Source organism: Typopeltis vanoorti, chromosome 11 (assembly GCF_054136105.1).
Source record: "Typopeltis vanoorti isolate ZY-2024b chromosome 11, IOZ_Tvanoo_1.0, whole genome shotgun sequence".
Lineage (NCBI taxonomy): Eukaryota > Metazoa > Arthropoda > Arachnida > Uropygi > Thelyphonidae > Typopeltis > Typopeltis vanoorti.
This window is the reverse complement of record NC_143559.1, coordinates 100773599-100798426: the sequence shown is the minus strand read 5'-3', so window position 1 is coordinate 100798426 and position 24828 is coordinate 100773599. Positions and strand designations below refer to the sequence as shown.

The window sequence follows — 24828 nt, the reverse complement described above, 5'->3', positions numbered from 1 at the left end:
ATCTGAATAAATTTATATGGAATAAGAGAGAAATTAGCCAAAACACTAATTAACTGTATACAAGACAGTATTCAAGCCAGTTTTAACTTATGGTTCTGAGAGCTGGGTCAGATGTAAAACACTTGACCAAAGACTAGAGACTGCAGATATATGAGTCCTGAGAAAGATTAGGGGCATGAACAAATGGCATCATTGGCAATATCATATTAAAAACAAGGATATTAGGAAGGATCTTGACATTGTCAGCATCCAGGAATGTGTTCTCAGAGATCTCAGGTGGTATGGGCGCTTAAATAGAATAGGCGAGGAAAGATTAGCAAAACAAGTGTTCTCTGCTAGGTTGGCAGGAAAAAGATCCAGAGGATGACCAAGATATAGGTGGATTGATACAGTAAAAAGTGCCTTAGAAGATAGAGATATAAGATCATGTTAGAGTCTTGACAGGTAACAGACTGATTTGGAGGAAAATTGTAGATAGGAAGTTAATAATGATGTAATTTTTCATGTAGTACTATCGTATCCTGTACACTCATTGAGGGTATATATCAGGAATTTGATGATGATGTTATAGTTCATTAGTTTATATTTGATTTGTTAGTCAGCAGTTAGAATTGAAGGAGGTACAGGAAGATGGTTTGATATTAAATCAGGTGTGACACAAAATTGCACATTATCTCCACCATTATTCATCATCTAAACTTATTACATTATGATAGAAAGTGACATTAAAATTTATATCGAAATTACAAATGTTAATATGTGCTCTTTACTTTATTTAGATGTAGTTATACTCCCAAAGAAATTCAGTACAAAGCTACAGAATTCCCTGACTAAACTGAATAACAGCTGTGATAATTTTTTCACAAAGATCAGCAATTAAAAGACAAAGAAAATGAAAATAAGCAGAAACACTGAATACATGAACTTCATCATCCTGAATGGAGAACCTCTAGAAGCAGTTAAACTTTTCAACTGTTTAGGCACAGTTTTTAGTGAAGATGGCAAATTAAATATTGAACTATACAAAATAATTATTAAAGTTGTTCAGGCAGGAAGCCAAATGAATAAATGCATATGGAATAAGATGGAAATTAGTGAAAACATTAAATTAACTGTATACAAGGTGGTATTCAAACCAGTTTTAACTTATGGATCTGAGAGTCGGATTACAAACTTGATCAAAGACTGGAGACCATAGATATGGTAGTTCTGAGAAAGAACAGATAAATGGACAGATGGTGCCATTATTACATTAGAAATGAAGATATTAGGAAAGAACTTGATGTTGTTAGCATTCAGGAATGTGTTAAGCTAATTTTAGGGAGTATGGGCAGGTAAACAGAATAGGAAAGGAAACATTAGCAAAACAATTTCTCTTTTGCTAGGAAGGCTAGGAAAAGACCCAGAGTAAGAGCAAGATTTAGGGGATTGATTAACTGGCTTGGAAGGCAGCAATATAATTTTTGATAATGTCTTGACCCATAACAAATTAATTTTGAGGAAAATTGTAGTTTTGAAGTTAATAATTGTGATATTTCATATAGTTTTATTATGATAATAATTATCATAATATCTTGTAAACTGCCTGAGCTACATGGCAGGAGTTTAATGATAAATATATTCTTAAATCTGATCTACAATAAATCGTCATATTTTAACATGGAGATTACCTTTTTTTTATATTATTATTATTATGTGAATGACGACGTTCATATTTTTTGTGAAAGATGGTGAAGAGATGGGGAATGGATGTAACATCTAGAGATGCATGCCTGGTATGAGATAGAGAACTTGCTTTGGCAAATTGTCACAAAGAGTGCAGAATGAGTAATTACTGTGGGGATTTCAACTATGGAGGTGTAGTTTGGGAGGAGGAAAATGGTCACATGGAGGGAAGGAAATGGAATTTATACAGCTGCTGAGAGATAATCACCTCAGTCAGCATGTAATGGAGGGGACACGAGGTTCAAGAGTTTTGTATCTAGTCATAGCATTAGAGAATTTATCTGTAACCAATCTAGCTATGCTGCCTCTGCTTAGGGAAGATGACCATGTAGTCTTGACCTGGGATATAGCTAGGCATGTAGAATTTTCTGAAGAAGAGATATGTTGTGGAAATACCAAGCAGGTGATTATGAAAAACTGAGGCATCTGCTTTCAGCAGTTTCACGGCTTAGGAATTTGGAGGGAGAGATGGTGTTGGTGCATGGGAGGTGGTCAGGGGATGTTTGGAGAAAGTGTTATCAAAGTATATAAGATTCAGAATAATATGGATGAGTAAGATGAATGAACAGCATCATTAAGCAGGAGTTGTAGACAAAACGTTGTGGAGGGAATATAAAGAAAAAGGTGAACATCATGTCCATAAACTGTATAAAGCACAGGCAAGAAGTGTGACCTGCATTATTATCACATCATCCCAAAAGTAATGTTTTTTTTTAGCATTAAGTTTTGAAAGGATATAAATTTAATCAAGTATATATTCTCCATTTGAATCAGTAACACTCTTCCAACATTGTGAAAGCTTCATAATGCCATTTCTATAGAATTCAAGAGGTTTGAAGGCAAAGAAGTTGCATAGGCTCAATTTCTTTGCCTATAATGTATCATATTGTTTTTCATTAATGAAATGTTGCAAGCTTCGAAATAAGTGGTAATCTGAAGGTGCAAGAACAGGAGAATATTGTGATGTGGAAGCTTTATCCACCCGAGTTACTCAATCTTGGTACAAGTGATTCTTGCACTGGGAGAGTGTGCATTATCAGGATAAAAAACAATGCCCTTTCGATTGACCAGAGAACACCTCTTTTCTTTCAATTTTTCATTCAAATCAATAGAGTTGTTCACAGTATACTTCAGCTCTGATTGTTTGGTTTTGTGACAAGAGTTCAAGGTGTACAATACCAGCTGTATCTCATTAAATGCTTAACAAAACTTCTGAGGGTGAAGGTCTTGTTAAGACCTTTACATGCTGATATTCCATCTGTCCCTATTGCCAAATTCTTGTCCAGGATATGCAACAGCTTTCCAACCTCATTCTCATGCACCTGTATCTCTTAATCTAGTGTAATAGTAGTATCATGTTACATACACCTGGTTGATATAATCTTAGCAAAGTAAGCACTCATTAATTGAACAGTCTTACTAGCTTCTGACATGAGTACTTGTTTGCATTCAGTGTTTCATTATATTGTCTACTTGTGGCATAACAGTATAATTTGTTTTGATTGCCTTTAGCATACATAGCCATTATTTCTTTTCGTTCTCTCATTTAGCTTTCCCATAAATACTTGTAACTTCTCTGGCCTGCATGTTGTATCTCTCATAACTTCTCTCAATCTTATTCTCATGATATTTCATCCCCATCATCTTATGTATCTCATCTTAATAAGGTTGCACATTGTTCTTTGAACTCTATTTCAGCTACTGTATCTTTCTGCATGCATGAGAATCAAAGATTACCATGCATTGCTGATATCTTTTCCATTCAGTACTGATATATGGGATCATTGATTATATTGTCCTTAATTGGTCATAATTTCCAGCCTTTTAGTTTAGCATGTAACCTATTCTAATTGGAACATTTGTATAATTAACTACTTCCCAGGAAAGTATGTCATGATCGCTGTTACCAACCGGTAGTAAAATAGTCTTATTCTTAACTGACACTACTTCTGACACTATGATTAAATATGGCACATGCTTTGATCTCATGTTCTATCTTTCATATGCTGCTTGAGAAAGTTGTTTTGCAACAACCCTATACATTCTCTTCATTCTTATTATGAGATATCTCTTCTCCTCAATCAGTGTTTGAGTAATTTAAGTCATCCATAACAGTTACTTGTTTACTACCAATCAGAGAAATTTGGTAATTCCTTTCATCATCCTCATCAACTGAACCTTGTCTGTAGCAACATCCCCACCATATATTTCATCCTTTTAGCCTCTACTTTACACCAGATAGTCTCAACTCATCGCTATATAGGATGTCATTATCATTTTTACTTCCAAGTGTTTCTATCGATAAATCACCTGAAGTCATCAGATATCATTACTAGTACTCTTTCCCCCTCCTCTTCTATCTGTTCTCTCATTCCTGGTTGGCCGAGTGGTTAGCATATACACTCTGCAGCCAATAAATAGGCTGTGGGTTTGAATCCTGCCGCAGGCATGATTGTTTGTGATTGTCCTACTACTGCACCAGAACACAGATCACAGCAGTTACCATATGTACTGCTGTGATCTGTGTTCTGGTGCAGTATGACCTTTGATGTCTTTGCACCATAAAATTCAAATAAAAAAAATCAGTGTCAAATGTGTAAACATTTGACACTGATAGTCAGGTTTCACTAATTCTAGAAATCTTAGTGCCACAATGTATTCATTTAAGCACCAAACTTAATCCCTTTGTTTCTGATGCTCCTGGCTTTTTCTTATACTTAGATTTATCCTTGGTGCTGTTGAACAGCTTTTTTCTTTTTTTTTTGCCCCAAATGCACTTAAAAAGTCTGAACCCAAAGTGTACATTTCCATCCCTTCATCAGATACATAGCCATACTCAATGTCATTCATATCATTATCTCATTTGCATGCAATAGCTGAACTTATGCATTCTCGCCATTCTTCTGATGATGATCTAGTTACCCAAGACCCTCTGCATTATGTCTCACCTCAGTGTCATTTTCCCAGGCTCCTGATACCAAATCCATTCCATGAGGCCAAAAGCAATTCTGAAGAGTTCTTTTGTTATGTGTCAAGTAAAAGTAGGAATGATTATGGAAGGATGACTTTAAAAATTGTTGATGGTAGGGGTAACAGAAGCAAACTAAATAGTTGAGTTACCGTATGATTGTTTTTCAAGGGTGTGCTATCTGTGTAGTAATGTTGCGATGCTGACTGTCATTAATTAATGGGACAGTAGAGGTTCAAGAATTGGAGGTACCTAAGATATTGTAGAAACTTTAATGCAAACATGACTATTAGATTAGATGAAAAATCAACCCATACATTACAAGAATATGAAAGCAGATTATCATCTCCTCTGACTAAGCTGTTTAATTTAAGTCTCACTACTGGGAAGGCACCAGTGGAGTGGGAAAGAGGCAAAATAGTCCCTCTGCATAAAGAATGCTCCAAGACAGAAGTAGTGAATTAAAGACAAGTCAGTATCTCGTTAGAGGTGGTTAAAGTATTGGGTTAATTCATGTAAGACAGAATTCAGGACCAAGTGGATAAGTATATGATTTTTATAAAGGGCAACCTGGTATTGTGAAGGATAGGTCTTGCCTTGGTAATTTGCTTACTTTTTTTATAATGAAGTAACATTGGAGTTCGATGATGGATGAAGGAAATGACTACACTGAAACTGTCAAACTTTATGAAGACATTTGACAGGATTCCACATAGAATTTGGTTGTATAAATTGGAATAAATGGGGTTAGATATGAATCTGGTAATTTGAATTTGAGGGCGGCTGATATAGAGATATTAAAGAGTGGAATTTAGAGAACTCGAGTCCAGGAGAAGGCATGTGACTAATGGTACTACAGGTCTCAGTACTTAGTCCTCTTATTTATTTTCGTTGTATTGATGACAGCACAGAATGAAAAGAAAATAATATTTATTAACTTATTTGCTGATATTTTGCCAGTATTATATCTGCATCTTCAGAGCACAAAAACAGTTTGCCACAGTTCGCGAAACGAAACAACAGTGGGACGATTTTTTTTTTTTTAGAAAAAAAAAAAATGTAACACAACACAAGCAAATGAGGTCCTAATTAGGTACCATCTGTGTTTGAAAAAGAGAGAAAACAAATATTAATTAGATCTTAAAATGACTTTCTCCCAGATTTTTGGTAAATTTATACAGCCATAATTAGGACTTGAGTTTCTTGTGTTCCATTACATTTTTTTTTTTTTAAACTAGTCCCACTGTTATACCAAATTGTTGTTGTTTTGCATACTATGTGTTTGTGTGCTCTGAAGATGCTGGATATAATACCAACAAAATATCAGCAAATAAGTTAATAAATATTATTTTCTTATCATTACTATGAAAATAACAGGTACGTGAACATATGAGCCTTTCCATGTTTAGTCCTCTGTTTATTTAATTTGTACATTAGTGATATAGGAAATGATTGAAAATATTTAGTTGTTTGCTGATTATCCAAAACTGGTAAGAGCAAAAAATCAATTAAGGTAATGTAGAGATCTTGAGATAACTTGAATAGACAAGCAGTAAGGACAAAGATAAATGACTGCCAGTTTAACGTGCCCAGTTGTACGATCTCTTGTAAGAGGGTGTGCTGAAAAGTTGTGATAATCATGATGAAGGAATTGAGATAGAACCATGTAACTTGCACATTATTCTACATATTCCCCACAAAGTGTTATGCACTTTGCAGGGAATACAAAAACTGCTGCATCATTTGCAATTCCTCTGAGAAAAAAAGTCTTTCCCTTGTTGCATAAACTAGTTCTCCTGCAGATATGGTTTCATCATCTGTGCTAAATTTTGTTCCTTTCAAGTGTTTGTTTAAATTTGGAATAGGAAATAGTTAGATGGGGCCAGGTCTTGTGAATAGGGTGAGTAAGGCAGACATTGAAAGCCCAATTTGTGTATTGTCTGTTGGGTTTCATGAGCAGATATGTTGTCCTGCAAAACAACATGCTTCTGCTCAGTTTCCCACAACATTTTTCCTTCAAAGCTGTTGAATAAACTGCTGCTGTAACAGTTTCACCTTTTTTGAGGTACTTGTAAGGGTTGCACTGTCCATACCCCAAAAGACAATTGCAAGAACCTTCCCTGTTGACTTTTAGGTCTGGAACATCTTTGGCCATGGAGAACCTTTGTATCTCCACTCCATTGACTGTTTTTTTGGATCATACTGATAAAGCCATGTTTCATCAGCAATTGCAATACGAGCTAAAAAAATTTGCACCTGATTTCTTAAAATGCCCCCAAATCCATTGAGATGACTGTACATGTTCTCTCTTTTGGTCGGCATTTAAACATTTGGGGACGCACTTCGCTGAGAGCTTCTGCATGTCCAGATATTGGTGGATAATGACTCCAACTTTTTCCTTGGATATCCCCAGAATCTTTGCAATGTTTTTGCAAAGATTCTGGGGATAAGAAATAGCCACAGGAAGCATCAAGGATTATGGCGAGCACTGCATCGAAGTTTTCAGGTGTGATCGCTGTGAAAGGTCTTCCTGACTTGGGGACATCTGTTGTCTCAGGATGCCCAGTTTTAAACTTGGCCACCCATCTGGCAACTGTTAGATATGCTAGGGTAGATTACCAAGTCTCACACAAAGTTTGGTGAATCTCAGTTGCAGACTTTTCTTACAGCACAAAAAACTTGATGATGGCCCGCACCTCTCAGTCTTCGAATTTCTTCAAAACTTCTGAAATGTCTTTTATATCCTAAAAGAAAGAGAACAAATTATTACAATTTGATGAAACATGGAGGTTAAAGGGTTTAAAAATATGTTCATTTTTGTGGCTATATCAGTTGCTTTAATATCATTTTTGTGGTAGATGTAAATCTGAACTTTTCAGCTCCCCTCCCTCTCGTAAGGTGATGCATTTTGAGAAGAAGAGATCACAAGCTGTGTGTCCTCTATCAAAAAGAAACTAAACTGCAAGAAATTGATGAAGCCAGGGACTTTAGAGTTGATGGTGGACACAGCTGAATTTTAGAGGGTAGACAAAACAGTACATCAAATTACATGATCATTGAAAAGCACACTGACAAGATAGGGAGGCTATTGGACCCCTTTGTAAAGCTACATCTGGACTAGTGCATGTAGATCTGAACACCTGGATTCCATGGGAATGAGGAAGGGTGGAAACGATCCAAAGGCAAGTGATTTGGAGCAGGTCTTTTGAATGCTCCCTGTGAGAATAATTGAACGTGTGTGGGCTTGAAAAACTAGCTGATAGGTGAAAAAGAGGAGTCATGATAGAAGCATATAAGTTATTAAAGGAATTTTATAGGATTGATACTGAAGACCTTTCTCAATACATTGGATGGAGGGTCACCCCTGGAAATTGTGCAAGAATATTGTTAGCCAGGGTGTCGGGATTAGATTTTTTGATTGAAAGGTGGTGAATAGGTGGAATGGGTTGCCAGAGGTGTGTGAATAAAGGCTAATGTATGAATAATAGGTCTCCCATGATTAATCTTCTGACTCCACTGAGATATCTGTATAATAATAACAATAAAATAATGAATGATCACTTCACTAAGTTCTATCAACAAGATGTATGTAATATGGTACACAGGGTTACCCTGAATGAAGATATAGAAGTCTATGAGGAGGAAGTTCAACTGTTGTATAACCTGAATATCACTTCAACAGTAGGGTAAGTTAGGATACTGGAACATAGGCTTAAGTAATGTCTAGCCAAAATAGTTTGTATAAATTGAGTCTTACCTTCAGAAAGATCATAGGAATGGAAAGAATGTATGATAGTTCTGTTGTACAAGGATGGTGCAAAAACTGATATCTAACTACTGACCTGTCAGTATTTCTGGAGTGTTGGTGAAGATTTTAGAAAAGCTGTATGAATTTGCATACAGAAATGGGTTGACAAGCTCTACTCGAAGAACAGCATAGGTTTACGAGGGTTGATTGAAAAGTTTGGTAAATTTCCAATAGATGGCAACACTATTCATTCATTCATTCAGTGTCGGCATGTATCATCTTTGTCATGACCCCTGGCAAAGTTTTAGCCACGTGTGGCTAAAATTTTGCCAGAGGTCATGAAAAAGATGATGCAGCAGTCAAAACAGTGGACAATGTCTGGTGAAAGAGCACTGAAAAAAGTGAAGACCATTTTGTCAGCTGGGAAGGTGATGGCACTGTTTTTTGGGATTCCCAAGGAATTATCATGATGGATTATTTGGAAAAGGGTAGGACAATAACGGGAGTCTATTATCTGTCATTATTCGACCATTTAAAAGAAGAACTGAAGGAAAAAATGGCCAAATTGGCGCACAAAAAAAAGTGCTCTTTCATCATAACTATGCACCGCCCCACACATCAGCCGTCACAATGGCAAAATTGCATGAGTTGAGGTTTGAATTGGTTCCAAATCCACTGTATTCTCTGGACTTGGCCCTGTGTGACTTCTTATTCCTAAACTTAAAAATTTGGCTCGGTGGGAAAAATGTTTCTTCAAATGAGAATGTCATCAAGGCTGTCAATGACTATTTTGCACAATTTGACAAATCCTACTTTTTAGATGGGATGAAAAAATTGGAAACTCGCTGGACCAAATGTGTATACCTCGATGGAGACTATGTTAAGAAATAAAGGTGATTTTTCCAAAAAAATGTATTTAACTTATTTTTTTTACCAAACTTTTCAAACAACCCTCGTACTAAAGGGAAGTCAATAAATACTAAAGTCAATACTAAAGGGGAAGGATAATTATGATAGTACTACACAAAAAAGTTACACCATTACTAACTTCCAATGAACAATTTTCCTCCAAAGTAATTGGGTATCTGTCAAGATGCCAACATTATTACACACTGACTATGTATTGCTTGATATAATGTCCCATTTAAACCATATAATTGTGAAGTGCTTTCCTTTTGGCATCTTTTCATATATCTTTTCCAGATCAACTAAACTTAAATATAAATCCTTGTTATATTCCTAAGATTTCTCAACTATTGTCTTAAAGTGAAAATCTGATCCTGACAACCTGTATTTGGCCTGAATCCTGCTTGTTCTTCACCAAACTTCCCTTCCACAATTTTTCTTAGCTGTTTCTCAAGTATGCATGCATAGATCTTACCAAGAACACTCAGCAGGGAACAATACCTCTGTACCTTTCCTCATTCAGTTTTATTTCCCTTTTTATAAATGGGTACTTGGAGAGCTCAGCTCCAATCATCTCTAATTTGATCCACTAACAGACCTTCTGAATTATTCAATGCAGCCACTGTTAAACTTTTATATTTGAGTAATTTTGGTTGAATTTCATCTACTCCAGCTGACTTTCCACGTTAATTACTTAATTTTCTCATATTAGAATCATTTCTAAATTTTCACATCCAACTCTTAATTTCCTAGTCATTATCATAATAAATGTAAATAAAAAAGTGAATCAGCATTTATCCCCTTGGAAACCACTTTTATACTGCATTGAATTCAGAAATGTCTCTCTTAAAAACTACCCTTTCCTTTAGTTGTTTAACCATCCTTCCATCTGCTACAACTGGTGGAAGGACTGCCTATCTATTTAAAGAAATACTGTTGCAATAAAGTCGATAAATTGTTGCAAATCAAGTTAATATTTGGCTATTTTATTATTATAGCTATACATTTTTTAATCTTGCATATGCAGGCAATTAAAATATTGTGTATTGGTTCATTTTGTAGAGATCCCTATTAATGAAGATAAAATATACAAATCAGTTAAAGACTTTGTGTCCAAGATTCCTCAAAATCTTCTAGCCAGAGCATCTTTTCATTGTCAAGCTTACGCACGCTCTCTCATGCATCTGGAATTATACATTAAAGGAAAAGGTTCTGAGCTTCGAAACTGCATTGGCTTTCTTCAGGTAATTAAAAAAAAAAAATAAATAAATCAGCTAATGCCTTTTTATTCCCGTATACGGGGAGTAGGTGAGGCCATTTAGCGCTATCTAACTTTTGGAGACTTTTTTTTTTCAGGTAATAATGTTTAGTAATTTCAAATTTTGCTTAAAATATCTTATTGAAGTGAAGTTTATAAATTTACTTTGGTTGTTGTTCTCACCATTTTTGGTGCATGCATGTAAAATTTCACATGGATGTCTTATGTAATATGTTCACTTTTACAAGTTTTGTTTGGTAAAAATTATTATTTGTGAGAAATACGTTTCAGTTATATAACTTGTATTCAAAATACAATTTGCGTGATAATTTAATAATTTGAATAATGCAAATTATATACTTCACATTATTCAGATTGTCTTGTGATGTCAAAATTTTAATAATGGCTGATATGTGTATGATGTGGATTTCTCGCTGTGAATCTCGGAATCGAGGATAGATACACATAGGTTGTAAAACTTTTGTATAAAAGTTGTCATTTTGTAAGACAAGGGAGATGTTGCAGATAAGAAAAAAGGAGAGAAGACAAGGAAGACAACAGAGTAATCATCCTAGTTTGTCACCACAATCGAAAAGACACGAGTTGGCAGCAAAGTGAAGAATCACTCAGAAAGAATACTTTTCAAAGGATAAGGAATATATTTCCAAGGATACAGCAAATGTATGCCGAAGTGATAAATACATTTCAGAAGAGTTTGGAATCTGTTGTTAAAGCTCAGGAAATTGGAATTACACTAAGATTACTCAAGTAGTAATATGTTTCTGTTTTTATTTTGTAGTAAATGTCTATGTCAGATAGTTGAAAGATTGTTACATTAAATAATGTTAGGTAAGCTTACACAAGTTGAGCTAGAATGCTAAATTTCATTGGTAAAATTAATTTGTATTTGTTACTAAACAATGAATAGGATATGAGAGAGAGAGAGAGAGAGTTTAAGTTCATTAATGTTAAATTTAAGATTAATTATGTAAAGTTTTTATGATTAATTATCTCTTGTATATAAATTAATGTTAAAGTAAATATGAAATTTTATTCAGCTTCATTAATTTGTGCAACAACATAGTGATACCGAAGTCGATGCATTATCCCAGGATATGAACATGGAATAATCTAACCAACAAAGGGTTAAAATTTTAAATTATTGTTAATTCACTCCACGACTATCTTTAACTATTGGTTGGATGCAAAGGGGGGAATAACACACATACTTATTATAGTATAAGAATCTCACACTCATAAACTCAATAAGTTAAATATAATGAATGATGAGTCAGTCAGTTGGTAGAACAAATAAAAAGTGTGAGAGAGGTAATAATAACTATAATAAATTAAAGTACTGTTACAAAACCAGTATAATATAAAATATCAAAACAATGGCACAGATGAGGATAAATAAATAAAGTGTGAGAGAAATGACAACTTTAAAACTATAATAATAAATATCACGTATATACATACAGTGTTTTTGTGACACAATAGATGCTGATACTCATTCTTTGCTAGAAAAAAAAATTGAAAATTAAAATGATACAAAAAGAAATCTAAAAAAATATTTACTGATATTTTTATTCCTTAGAGGGATAACGTTTTTAGAATAATAACCGCAAATGAAGAATATCATAACATACAGTTTATTAAGTAGGAAACTCTGAAGAAGATATTGATTGATTCAGCTAGGGAGGTATGTGATGAAGTTGTCTGCATGGATAGAAATAGTAGACAGAAGAAGTTTAAGAAACAGTTCTGGAAATGAAAAAAGCATACCAAAAGTTCTTAGCAAATAAGTCAGCAGATGCCCTAAAAGAATACAGAGAAAAATGTAAAAGAGCTAAGCTGTGTGTAAAAAGTAGCTAAATAAAAGTCATGGGAAGACTATTAAGAATATAAAAAATAAATATCAGGAAGTTGGCAAAATGTTCTGGGGGCAAAACAAGCTTAGAAATGGGGGAAAGAGTACTGTAAAAGAAATTAAAGATGATAAAGGTGACATGAAAACTTAAGATATGGATGCCAGCTTTGTTGGCCAAGTGGTTAGCATATCCACTCTCCAACCAAAAGCCTGCAGGTTCAAAACCCGCTGTGGGCATGGATGTTTGTGATTGTCTGTGGAAATATTAATGGTGATGGTGGGTAGTAGGTGGTGTTGGTGTAGATTTGTGGTTCACTGGTGGTGGAGATGGATAGCTGTAGAGCAGGTGCTCTCCCTTGACTTTCTACTTAATATCTCCTTAGAAATTTGATTTCAGAGTGGGGGGAGATTAAAAGATTAACATTGCTTTTCTTGGAAATAAACTCCAAAAAATAAAGTTTATTTTCTTAATTGGAGTAAAAGTATAGAAGGATAAAATGTGACATCATCACAAATTCTTAGAATAAATTTTTTCCCCTTATCGTTTGTTTTGAGATTAAGTTATTAGGACACTACTGCATTTGTGCATTGCATTGTCTATGGATGTGTGTGTTGGGGGGTTCTATTTATAGGACCATTTCTGATATATACAGGTGCTGTTTATTATTAGTTAGTTATTAAGGGGAGAGTTCTTCATGAAAATGCTACAAAATCTTATCTGATGCAAAAATTAATGAACATTAGTAATGCTGTCAAAATGCAGAAACGAAATGTGAAAGAGTTGATTGTTTTGGCTGGAATCGATGACCCGGTTGTATGAGGAAGGATGTGAAAGACTTGTTGGAAGAAGTGAAAAGGAAGAGCGAGAGGATAAAGTTTGCGATTATACTGCCATGCTTATGATATAGGCAAAATGAGGAGAGCAGTGATAGCTAATGAATCAGTTGTGCAGATTCATGTTGTGCAGAAGGAATGATGTAGAGTTTGTGAACCTATGGCCTAAGTTTGATGGATGGAAACATTTGATGAATTGCACTTAAATGAATTCAGAGTTAGAGATTTGGAGAGCGCGTTGTTCACTGAGAGTGTGGAAGCACAAACTCAGGAAACTAAAGCAATTATGGCAGATGCAGTCAAGTATGGGTGCAGATACCCATGAAGTGAATGAACGTGTGAATGAACAAAAATTGTGGAATTTAGTCTCTCAAGCAACGATATTGAATGGGGTAGTCAACTGAGGATGTAAAGGTGGTTGGGGGACTTAAGGGGATGCTGCAGTTTCTGTATACTAATGTTAGAAGCATTAGGAATAAGAGAGAAGAGTTTGTGACATTAGTTAGTACAAATGCAACAAACATTATAGGCATTAGTGAGACTTGGCTAACAACAGAGGGACATACACTTCTTGGAAAGAAGTGCATGTCCTCTGCTGTTATAGGCACTCATAAGAAAGATGCATCGTGCCATAGACCAAGTCAAATGACTTGGTCTATGGGCACGATGGTCTATGGCATGATTTGTAGCTGCTATAAATTGGAGGAATATGAGCTCCCAAATCCAGAGAGTTGCATTGTGTCCAGATTTGGGAGCATCAAATGACACTGTATAGCGTGATATTGCTTTGTTTAGGCAGATGATTGCAGATATTGTGATATTGCTATCAGGCAAGAAAGGTGACGGCATGGTAAGGAAGACAAAATCAGATTATGAGAAGAAATTAACTAAATAGGTGAAAGGAAATTATTATTATTACTACCCTAAGACCCCATGAAGTCAAAGATTCATCATTTTGTCATGCACACAGCTCATTGTACCGTGCCTTAAACCTCTGCACACACACACACACCATCCTCTCAGGCAAGGCATTCCAATCGTTCACAACTCTGCATGCAAAAAACCTGTTTCTCACTTCTCTGCTCACACCCTCTTTATACAGCTTCCAGGGATGATCTCTGGTTATCCCCTGATCTCCCACCATTTTCTGTAAAACCTTTTCAACATTGATCCTATAACAACCCTTTACTAACTTGTAGCTCTCTATCATATCACCTCTCTTCCTCCTATCCACTAGACTCTGTAAATTCATCTTCTTGACCTTTTCTCATATTCATTGTTCCAGAGATCAGGAACTACTTTAGTCAATCACCTCTGGACTTTTTCCAGCATCTCTTTCTTCTTTTGAAAACCAGGTGACGAATTCTGTGCAGTAGTCCATGTGTGGCCTAATCAGAGTCTTATACAATGGAACAAGAATCTCCTTACTTCTACAAGTCAGTGTCCTCTGCATCATTCCCAGAATTTGTTGTGTTATTCTCACAATTTTGATGATATGTCCTCTAAATTTCAGATCCTTATTCACTATCACCCCAAGATCTCTTATTTCCTCCACCTTCAACAATATATCTCCACCAAGCGTAAATTCTATTCCTCATCTTTGTTTCAAATTTTAAAAATTTTGCAGCATTCAACGCGCATCCCCATTCACATGCCCATTCACTCAATTTATTCAACTCTTCTTGTATGACTACAACATCTCTGCTCTTCATAGTTTGTCCCAACTTTGTATCACTTGCAAACAAATGAATATCCCCATCCAAATCTTTGCCAATATCATTAACATACAGGTTAAACAGCAATGGCCCTAAAACAGACGCCTGAGGCACACCACTAGTGACTTTATTCTTTTGGGATATCTGTCCCATACACAACTTGCTGGTACCTATCAGATAGCCTGCCTCTGATCCAATTCTCTAATCTAATATCCAACCCCATCCACTCTAGTTTGACTATTAACTTATCATGCAGTAATCTGTCAAAAGCCTTTGCAAAATCTAAGTATACTACTGTGTATCGCTCTCCTCTCTCCAGTGAAGCTGTCATCTTATTGTAATAGGTAGGTGGATTACTAAAATATGACCTCTCTTCAGCAAATCCATGCTGCTGTCCATCAAAGATAATACTATTGTTGTCAACCCAATTCTGGATCTTAGTTCTCACCAGCTTCTCCAACAACTTAACCACAACACCTGACACACAGATAGGCCTATAATTTGATGATTGAGTTCTATTACCTCCCTTATGAAGTAGCACAATCTTGCCCTCTTTGCACTCCTTTGGAATTTGACCTAGTGCAAGACTCATAATAAAAAGAAATGTAATGATGAAACAGTTATTTTTGACCACAAGAACTATAGGAAAGATTGACTTCTATTTAGGTTTGTAGGTCAGATTTATTTCAAACTTAGTTATACCAACTAGTTTCGCCAACCAAGCTGTTGGCTTCGTCAGGGTAAAAGATATATAGATGTAAGACCACTTAAATGCTAAAACTGTAAATGAACTGAATATAATTGCATTTGTACAAAAACAGAAGAATGCATACATCACACTCATAGAGCGTGTATGATCTCACTTGTTGTTATGGAGGAACGTTCTATAATTTGTAGCAAAATTTAATTTAATTCTGGCAAGTTTAAAGATCTAATGAGGGTCTTCCAGATCTCAAGCAGAATTAATCCTTGGTTTCTATTTAGCTTTTGTTTTGAACAAATAACTGTTGTGGCTTCTTATCATTCGGGAGCAGAAATCCTCCTCTAAGTAGGGCATGGAGCTTTTGTCCCATTCTATGGTATGGTTTGTCCTAGAGAAATTAAAGGCTAACCCCAATTTGTCTTCTCTATTATTGCTCACGTCTCCTATATGTTCCTTTTTCCAGATTTCAAAACTTCTAGAAGTCTGGCCAATATAGTTCAAGCCACACGAGCAGGGGATGTTGTAGACTCCGGCATATCTGTGACCCCCCACAACGACAGCCTGAAGATATACATTATAATTCCACTATCATAATTCCGTATATATTGACAGTTTCCAATAAGATTACCAGACTCCTCAAGCCACATGGAATACGAGTAGCTTTTAAACCTTCAAAGAGCATCCGTCAATTCTTAAGATCTCCAAAAGACAGTCATCCTGTTTACAAATATGTCAGAGTCTACAACATCCCCTGCTTGTGCAGCTTGAACTATATTGGCCAGACTTCTAGAAGTTTTGAAATCAGGAAAAAGGAACACATAGGAGACGAGATCAATAATAGAGAAGACAAATCAGGGTTAGCCTTTCATTTCTCTAGGACAAACCATACCATAGAATGGGACAAAAGCTCCATTCCCTACTTAGAGGAAGATTTCTGCTCCCAAATGATAAAAGAAGCCACAAGAGTTATTCTTGTGGCTTCTTTTATCGTTCAAAACAAAATCTGAATAGAAACCAAGGATTAATTCTGCCTGGGATCTAGAAGACCCTCATTAAATCTTTAAACTTGCCAGAATTAAATTTTGCTACAAATTATAGAACGTTTTTCCATAACAACAAGTGAGATCATACACACTCTATGCGTGTGATGTATGTGTTCTGTTTTTTGTAAAAATGTAGTTATATTCGGTTCATTTATAGTTTTAGTGTAACAGTTTTAGCGTTTAAGTGATCTTATCTATATATCTTTTACCCTGATGAAGCCAACAGCTTGGTTGGCGAAACTAGTTAGTATAACTTAGTTTGAAATAAATCTGACCTACAAACCCAAATAGAAGTCAATCTTTCCTAAAAAAAAAAATATGCTAAGGCGGATGTCAACTCCCTGGAACATTCCTTCAAAATATTTGGTGATATATTATCAAGTCCCACAGCCTTGTTAACAGCAAGTTTGCTCAATTCCCTATATACCTCTTGCTCACTTTCAGTCTCTCCTCCTCATTATCAACTGCTCTTTAACTCTCTATGATATCACAAGAATGAAAGACCTTTATGAACTGCTCATTAAGTATCTTCTGTAGCTGTTGTTCTTATACCATTTTCTCTAGTCAGTGTCATCCTTCCATAATCATTCTTTTTTTTTTTTTTTGCTGGCTACATATTGAAAGAAATCCCTAGGATTTGTTTTGGCTTCATTAGCTAACTGCTGCTCATACTCCACTTTTGCTACCCTTACCAACCAAGTCACCCTCCTTGCCATTCTTGTAATCCTCATGAAATTGATTATTATCACTCCTCTTATGCTGTCTCCATAATGCTCTTTTCCTCTGAATCACATTCTTAATCTTTTTATTCATCCATTTCATACCTACCTTATTTAACCTTCTGACCCTTGAAATACATTTATACATTGCTTCTACTAGACAGTTCTTGAATATTCCCCAAGCTGCATTGATCTCCTTTCCAGTTGACTCCTCATTCCATGCTACACCTGCAAGCTGTCTCCTGAGCTTCTCATAATCACCAGTCTTGTAGTTCCACATATACCTCTTTCCTCACAGAGGTTCTTACACTGCTGGTAACCACCCAGGTAATCACTTCATGGTCACTCTTACCAACTGGATGGTGATTTGACACCTCATTTATAATTACGTTCTCTGATGAGATGATCAAATCCATGACCCTCAATCTCATGTACCTTCTGTTATATACTGTCTGAGATAGTTGTCCCTCAAAAACTCAGTCGTTTTTTTAATTCCAGTTGCTATCTCATCATCCCAATGTATATTGCCATTTCTTATTTGCTTGGCTAATTTGATTATACATTTCATGTTAAATACCATCCATATTACCAGGTCTGTAACAACATCTGACTAAGTATTTCATTCCTTTCACCTCTATCTCACACCATACTGTCTCAAAACCACTGGCACTATTTCCCTCTTGCATCCCTACCTTACACTTGTTTCTTACACTTCTACCATTTTTATACAAACATAGCAGTTCATTCCTGGATCTATAGCTAGTTCCACTGATACCACTTATGTGACTGCTATGTTTGTATAACTTGAGCCATTTCTTTTTCTCCTTATTCTTCTTAGAACCTTCTTCAAATCCAACTGTTTCCTCCCTTGATCCCAAGTTATTAGCTTCCTTTTTTGTCTACACATGCATTCACATCCTCTTGGATCATCAACTTTTCTCATGCTGCATTCCCCTGTCTCTGCACCTCCCCGTTTCTCTGTCTGTCTTGCACACCTCTTACTCATGCCACTCACTTTTTCATTCATAACCATCTCTTCAATCTCTCTTGTCTTACTCTCCCATTTTTTCACATCGATTCCCACTTGATCAGATTCATTCTCTGCACTCACTTTTCCACCTCCCAGCAGTAGTCTCTCCAAGTGACTCATCAAACCATTCAAATGCAGTCCTCACTCTTATACAGCTCACTTCCTCCTTCAAACTCATTCCACACATTTCCAAACTGTACTCCTTTCTCCTCACACATTTCTGCTAGCATATTATTCATAATCCTTGCTTTCCACCTCATCTCACCACTGTCATACCTGAGCAACACACTTACTACCTTTCCTATCACACTGTTATCTTTTATCCATCTCAACAACCTTCAATATTCAATCTGATGTGTTATTTGTTTTCAGTCAAGTCATTTTTTCCTATTCCAACTACCAACTCTTTTGCTCACTTACTTCTCATATCCAATGCCTCAATCACTCTACTCATTCTACCTCCAGGAAAATAAACCTTGCATCCTCTCATCCAGCACACCTCTAATAATTGAATCACCATACAACACCACTAGCAGGTCTTTCAATATCTCTTTTATACCAATATTATTCATTCTCATCATTTTCACCTTTCCATACATATCTCAAATTCTCTTACCTTCATTCCGCATCCGTTTCATCTCTTGCCTCATCTTAATGAACTGAACTTTAAAATCTTGCGTCACATTTTCACTCTCTAAAATCCCATAGAGTTTTTTCATTATGTGGCAAGTAGGAAGAGAAAGAAGAATTATGGAATGATAACTTCGCTTACTGAGTGTAAAGTCCCAATGAGTGCAGATGTTATAGAGCAGCAATTTTCAACCAGTGTGCTGTGCCGCGGCACATTGGTGTGCCTCAAGAGGTCTTCAGGTGTGCCGCAAGATTTGTGAAAACAAATTAATTGAAAGAAATAATGTCATAATTTGTGCATTTATTTATTAGTGTCTGGTCTTCCATGCACACCTGAAGCTCCCTTATTTATATTTTATGAAACTTACGGTGTTGGTGAATCAATCAAAATTATGCCTATTTTTTGCCATATTGTCAAAAAAATTAAAAGAATATATTTTTAGTGTGACGCAGAATTTTAATAATTAGTCTAGGTGTGCCATATTATGAAAAAGGTTGAAAATCACTGTTATAGAGAGGTAACAGAGGCAGATGAAATTGTTGAGTTATTGAGTGATCATTTTGCAAAGGTATATTATCCAAGTGCTGATATTGTTTTGACAGGGATTGATGTGAGAACAGTTTGATGAATTGGTGGTACTTGGGATATTACAGAATCTGAATGCAAATACAGCTGTGGCAAAGTCCCAAGAGAGTGGAAGGAGAGCAAAATAATTCCTTTGCATAAAGTGGATCTAAGTCTGTGGTAGCAAATTTTAGACTAATCAGTATTTCAGGAGTGGTGGTAAAGTACTGGAAAAGTTGGTCAAAAAGAGAATTCGGGAGTTGGGTGGATTAAAATATGATACTCTATGATTGGCAGGATGGCTTTGTGAAGGGTAGGCCATGCCTTAGTAACATATTAACTTTTTATAATAGGCAACAGCTGAGTTGAGTTGGATAAAGGGAATGGCTACACAGTGATACTTCTGGAGTTTGCAGAGGTGTTTGACAGGATGCTACATGGAATTCTGTTGCTCAAACTGCAATAAATGGGGGATAGATAGGAAGCTGGATAAAAGGGTGGCTGCTGGACAAATACCAAAAACTAGTATGTGGAGGAGCAGAATCCAGGAAGAGACAGGTAACTAGTGGTAGTGCAGTGCTCTGTGTTTGGACCACCACTGCTGTTTAATTTGTATAAATAATACAGGAAATAATTTGAATGGAGTTATTCAGTTGTTTGCTGATGATGGAAAGTTGGTTAGGGTAATAGTTGATCAAGGTGATGTAGAGAGTTTGCAGGATGATTTGAATAGGCAGACAGTATAGACAAAACATAGTGGGTGTCAGTTTAATGTGGAAAAAGGTAAAATTATGCATTTTGGGATACAAAGATCACAAGCTATATATCACATTGAGGAAAGCATACTCCAAGAAATTTATGAAGCCAGGGATTTGGTGGATAGTAGTAATAGATAGACAGCTGAAGTTTAAAGGGCATATTGTTAAAGTAGCCAGTGTAGCTCATAGGATTATTTGGTTATATAAGAACACACTAAAAATCAGAGATAAGGGAGTTATCATTCCTCTTTATAAAGCCTTAATATGACCTCACCTGGGTTTCTTGGTAGAGAGGATCCTGAGGTGAGTAACCAAGATTGTGAGTGGTCTGTGGAATGTTGGATAGTTTCTGTATTGCAAAAGTAGGTTGATAGATGAAAAAAAGGATATAAGATAGAAACATTTAAGTTACTTAAAGGCTGTTATAGCATTGATGTAGAGGAAAATGTTTAGCACTTGGCTAGAGGCAGCAGAACAGGAGGTTATCCCCTGGAAATTGAGTAAAAATATGGTTAGTAGGGGCACGAGTATTAGGTTTTTCACTTGATGAGTAGTGAATGATTGGAATAGGTTGCCTGAGTCAGTTTTAAGTGCTTTTATGTTAATTGTTTCAAGGAAAGGTATGATTGTATTGATAGTTTGGGTTGCTCACAATTTATTGTTAGGACTCTATAGAGATGCCCATGTAATAATAATATTTTTGCAACAAATTTCTCTCTCCCACTCCTCATAAGTTTTTTTTTTTTTCCAAAGTATTCCTATCATAAATCCAAACATGTATTCTGGAGGTTATGGGGTGGTATGTAATTCATAATGACACACGGCAACTTATTGGATTACACATAATACAACTCTGATTATCAATAATTCATTTGTCTACTATAGATATATTTCTGTTCACACCTATTCCTTTAAGGTGCCCAATCATTTGCCCATTTTTGTTTCTTATCACATAAATGTAAGTTGGCATATAATTCCTTACACCTTTAAGTATTCTTACATCTGAGATGAAAAGCAAAACGGCTATTTTGAAAAAAGAAAAAAAATAGCCGTTTGGCTTTTCATCTTAGTTTTAATATATGGGCACACCTTTCTGGCATAGTGAAGGTATGTAAGTTCTTTTCACTTAAACTTTGATATCATCCAGGTCTACCTACTCACTGATGAGACCTCAAAAAAAGGTTGAAACCGGTCTGGGTAGTGACCTCTCCTCATAATGTAATGACAGTATTACATCTCCTAGGAGCTTTGTTTTTACATTATGAGAAAATATCAAGGTTAGTGAGGGATCTTGCTCCACCTTTGCTTCGAGTTGCCTTGGTGTTGTACTACCAGGTGGTCACTTACGCTTGGATTCGCTGATAGTTCTTCGGCATGAAACTCTTAGATCGTAGTTTTTGATCTTAGAGTTTTGCATACCGGCTGTAAAATAGTAAGGGATTTTTATCCTCTTAATTTATTCTTACATCTTTAAGTAATTTAAATATACCAATCAGATATAGAATTTTTCTTAATAATTGGTTTCTCATCTATCCTTTCAGGATAGATCAGAAACCAAGTCCTGTCCCTGCCCATCCTCCTCTGTGTATTTGTAGTTTCAGTGCAGTACATGCTATAATTTGTGGCATGCCCACCTGACAGGCAAATAGGAAGTACGAGACAAAATCTTATGCCCTGTGACATGTCCAAGTACAACATGGGACAACTTTTTCGTGCCAATTGTGGAAGTATTAAATTGGTATAAATTACAAATCTGATAACATAAATTGTAATGGTTGGTATGATTGTTATATTTGAAATGGAACTGTATACATTTTTATGTATCAATCTTATTTGTATATCATTATAAAACTGAATTATACTTGACAAGAAATTCTTGTTATCACTCTTATTTTACCTTAGTGTATTAATATTTTTATTATTAAGAGAGACCACCAGGAAGTTGGGGACTCATCAAGGGAAGCCATATCATCCCCACCAGCTCTTATGCTTGTTCTTCAATTCGTTCACACTACTTGCACACACCACATCCAATGACAATTCATTCCAATCACACAGCACTCTATGAGAGAAATCTCTAGCCCTTACCCCTTCTTGACAGCATTCATTCTCAGCTTCCAAGGGTGTCCACTTGTACTTTCCCCACCCTCCATAAAATGAAATTCCATCTTCTGAAATCCTGTATGACCCTTTCAGAAATTTGTATGTTTCAATCACATGACCACTTTTACTTCTATTTGCTGGTGTCTGCAGCCTACACATTTTCAATCGGTCTTCATAATTAGCATTCCATAATCATGATATCATTTTAACACTCTCCTTTGCACTCTCTCCACTGTTTCAGAATGACATGGAAACCAGACTAGACACGTGCACAATAATCCAAGTAAGGGCTTTTCCGAGGCCTTGTAACAAAAAGAAATGTCTTCCTTATTTTTACATGTCAAGATTTATTTCAGCATTACAATTATTCTCTGAGTTGTATTTCTTATCTTTGCTTTATGGCATTTCAACTTCATTTTTACTAAAACTCGTAGATTCCTAGCTTGATCAGTTTCTTTTAGCATAATCCCATCAATGTAATACAATATAGAGATATACAATGTAATATTATTATTATTATTATTATTATTATTAAACAAGACCTCATGGAGTCAAAGACTCATCTAGGAGGTCCTTTTATCTTACACACACATCTCATCATACCGTGTCTTAAACACATTCAAACTACTTGCAGACACCACGCTCTCAGGCAAGGCATTCCAATCACTCACAACTCTGCACGAAAAAAACCTGCCTCTCACTCCCTTACTCACACCCTCCTTATACAGTTTCCAGGGATGACCTCTGGTTCTCCCCTGATCTCCCACTATTCTCTGTAGAACTTCTCCACCATTGATCCTATAACAACCCCTTACCAACTTGTAGGTCTCTATCATATCTCCCCTCTTCCTTCTCTCCACGAGACTCTGCAAATTACATCTTTTCAATATTTCCTCATACTCAACATTCCAGAGGTCAGAAACTACCTTAGTCAGTCGCCTTTGGACCCTTTCCAACATCTCTTCATCCTTCTGAAAACCCGGTGACCAAATCTGGGCACAATAGTCCAAGTGTGGCCTAATCAAAGCCTTATACATTGGAACAAGTATCTCCCTACTTCTACATGTCAGTGTCCTCCGCATCATTCCCAGAAGTCTTTGTGTTGTCTTCACAATTTTGGCGATGTGTCCCCTAAATTTTAGATCCTTATCCACTATCACCCCCAGATCTCTTATTTCCTCTACTTCCAACAATATATTCTCACCAAGCATAAATTCTGCATCCCATCTTTGTTTTCCAAATTTTAAAACTTTACATTTTGCAACATTGAACTCACATCCCCATTTGCTTGCCCAATCACTCAATTTATTCAAGTCTTCTTGCAAGGCCACAACATCTTCACTACTCTTTATGGTTCGTCCCAACTTTGCATCATCTGCAAACAACTGAATATCTCCATCCAAATCTTCACCAATATCATTAATATATAAGTTAAATAGTAATGGCCCCAAAACAGACCCCTGAGGCACTCCACTAGTGACTTTCCTTTTCCTGGATATTGCACCCCCATACACAACCTGTTGATACCTATCAGATAGCCAGTCTCCAATCCAATGCACTAATCTAATATCCAACCCCATCTGCTCTAGTTTGACTGTCAACTTATCATGAGGTACTCTATCAAAAGCCTTTGCGAAATCCAAGTATATTACTGTGTATCCTTCTCCTCTGTCCAAGGAAGCAGTCACTTTATTGTAATAAGTAAGTAGATTACTAAAACATGACCTCCCTTTAGCAAATCCATGCTGTCCATCAAAGATTATACCATTGTTGTCAACCCAACTCTGGATCCTAGTTCTCACAAGCTTCTCCAACAACTTAACCACAACACCTGACACACAGATAGGCCTATAGTTTGATGCTTGAGTTCGATCACCTCCTTTATGAAGTGGCACAATCTTGCCCTCCTTCCACTCTTTAGGAACTTGACCAAGTGCAAGACTCGTATTAAAAAAATATGTCAAGGCAGGTGTGAACTCTCTGGCACACTCCTTCAGAATACGTGGTGATATATTATCAAGTCCCACAGCCTTATTTACATCTAGTTTACTCAACTCCCCAAACACCTCTTGCTCACTTACAGTCAGTCTCTCCTCCCCATCATCAACTGCTCTTAATCTCTCCATGAAGTCACATTCACAAGATTGAAAGATCTTTATGAATTGCTCATTAAGTATCTCCACAACACATTCTGCAACAGCTGTCTTTATACCATTTCCTCCAATCAATGTCATCCTTCCATAATCATTCTTT

At 36.1% G+C, this 24828-nt stretch overlaps 1 protein-coding gene across 1 annotated transcript in view; it reads left to right on the top strand.

Moving 5' to 3' along the window:
- Positions 1–24828, top strand: part of LOC150101877 (serine/threonine-protein kinase ATR-like) — an 860597-nt gene that overhangs the window by 559571 nt on the left and 276198 nt on the right. Inside the window, exon 37 of the mRNA XM_090399924.1 lies at positions 10410–10591. Coding sequence (XP_090256050.1) covers positions 10410–10591 — 182 coding nt within the window. The remainder of the gene's footprint in view (positions 1–10409; positions 10592–24828) is intronic.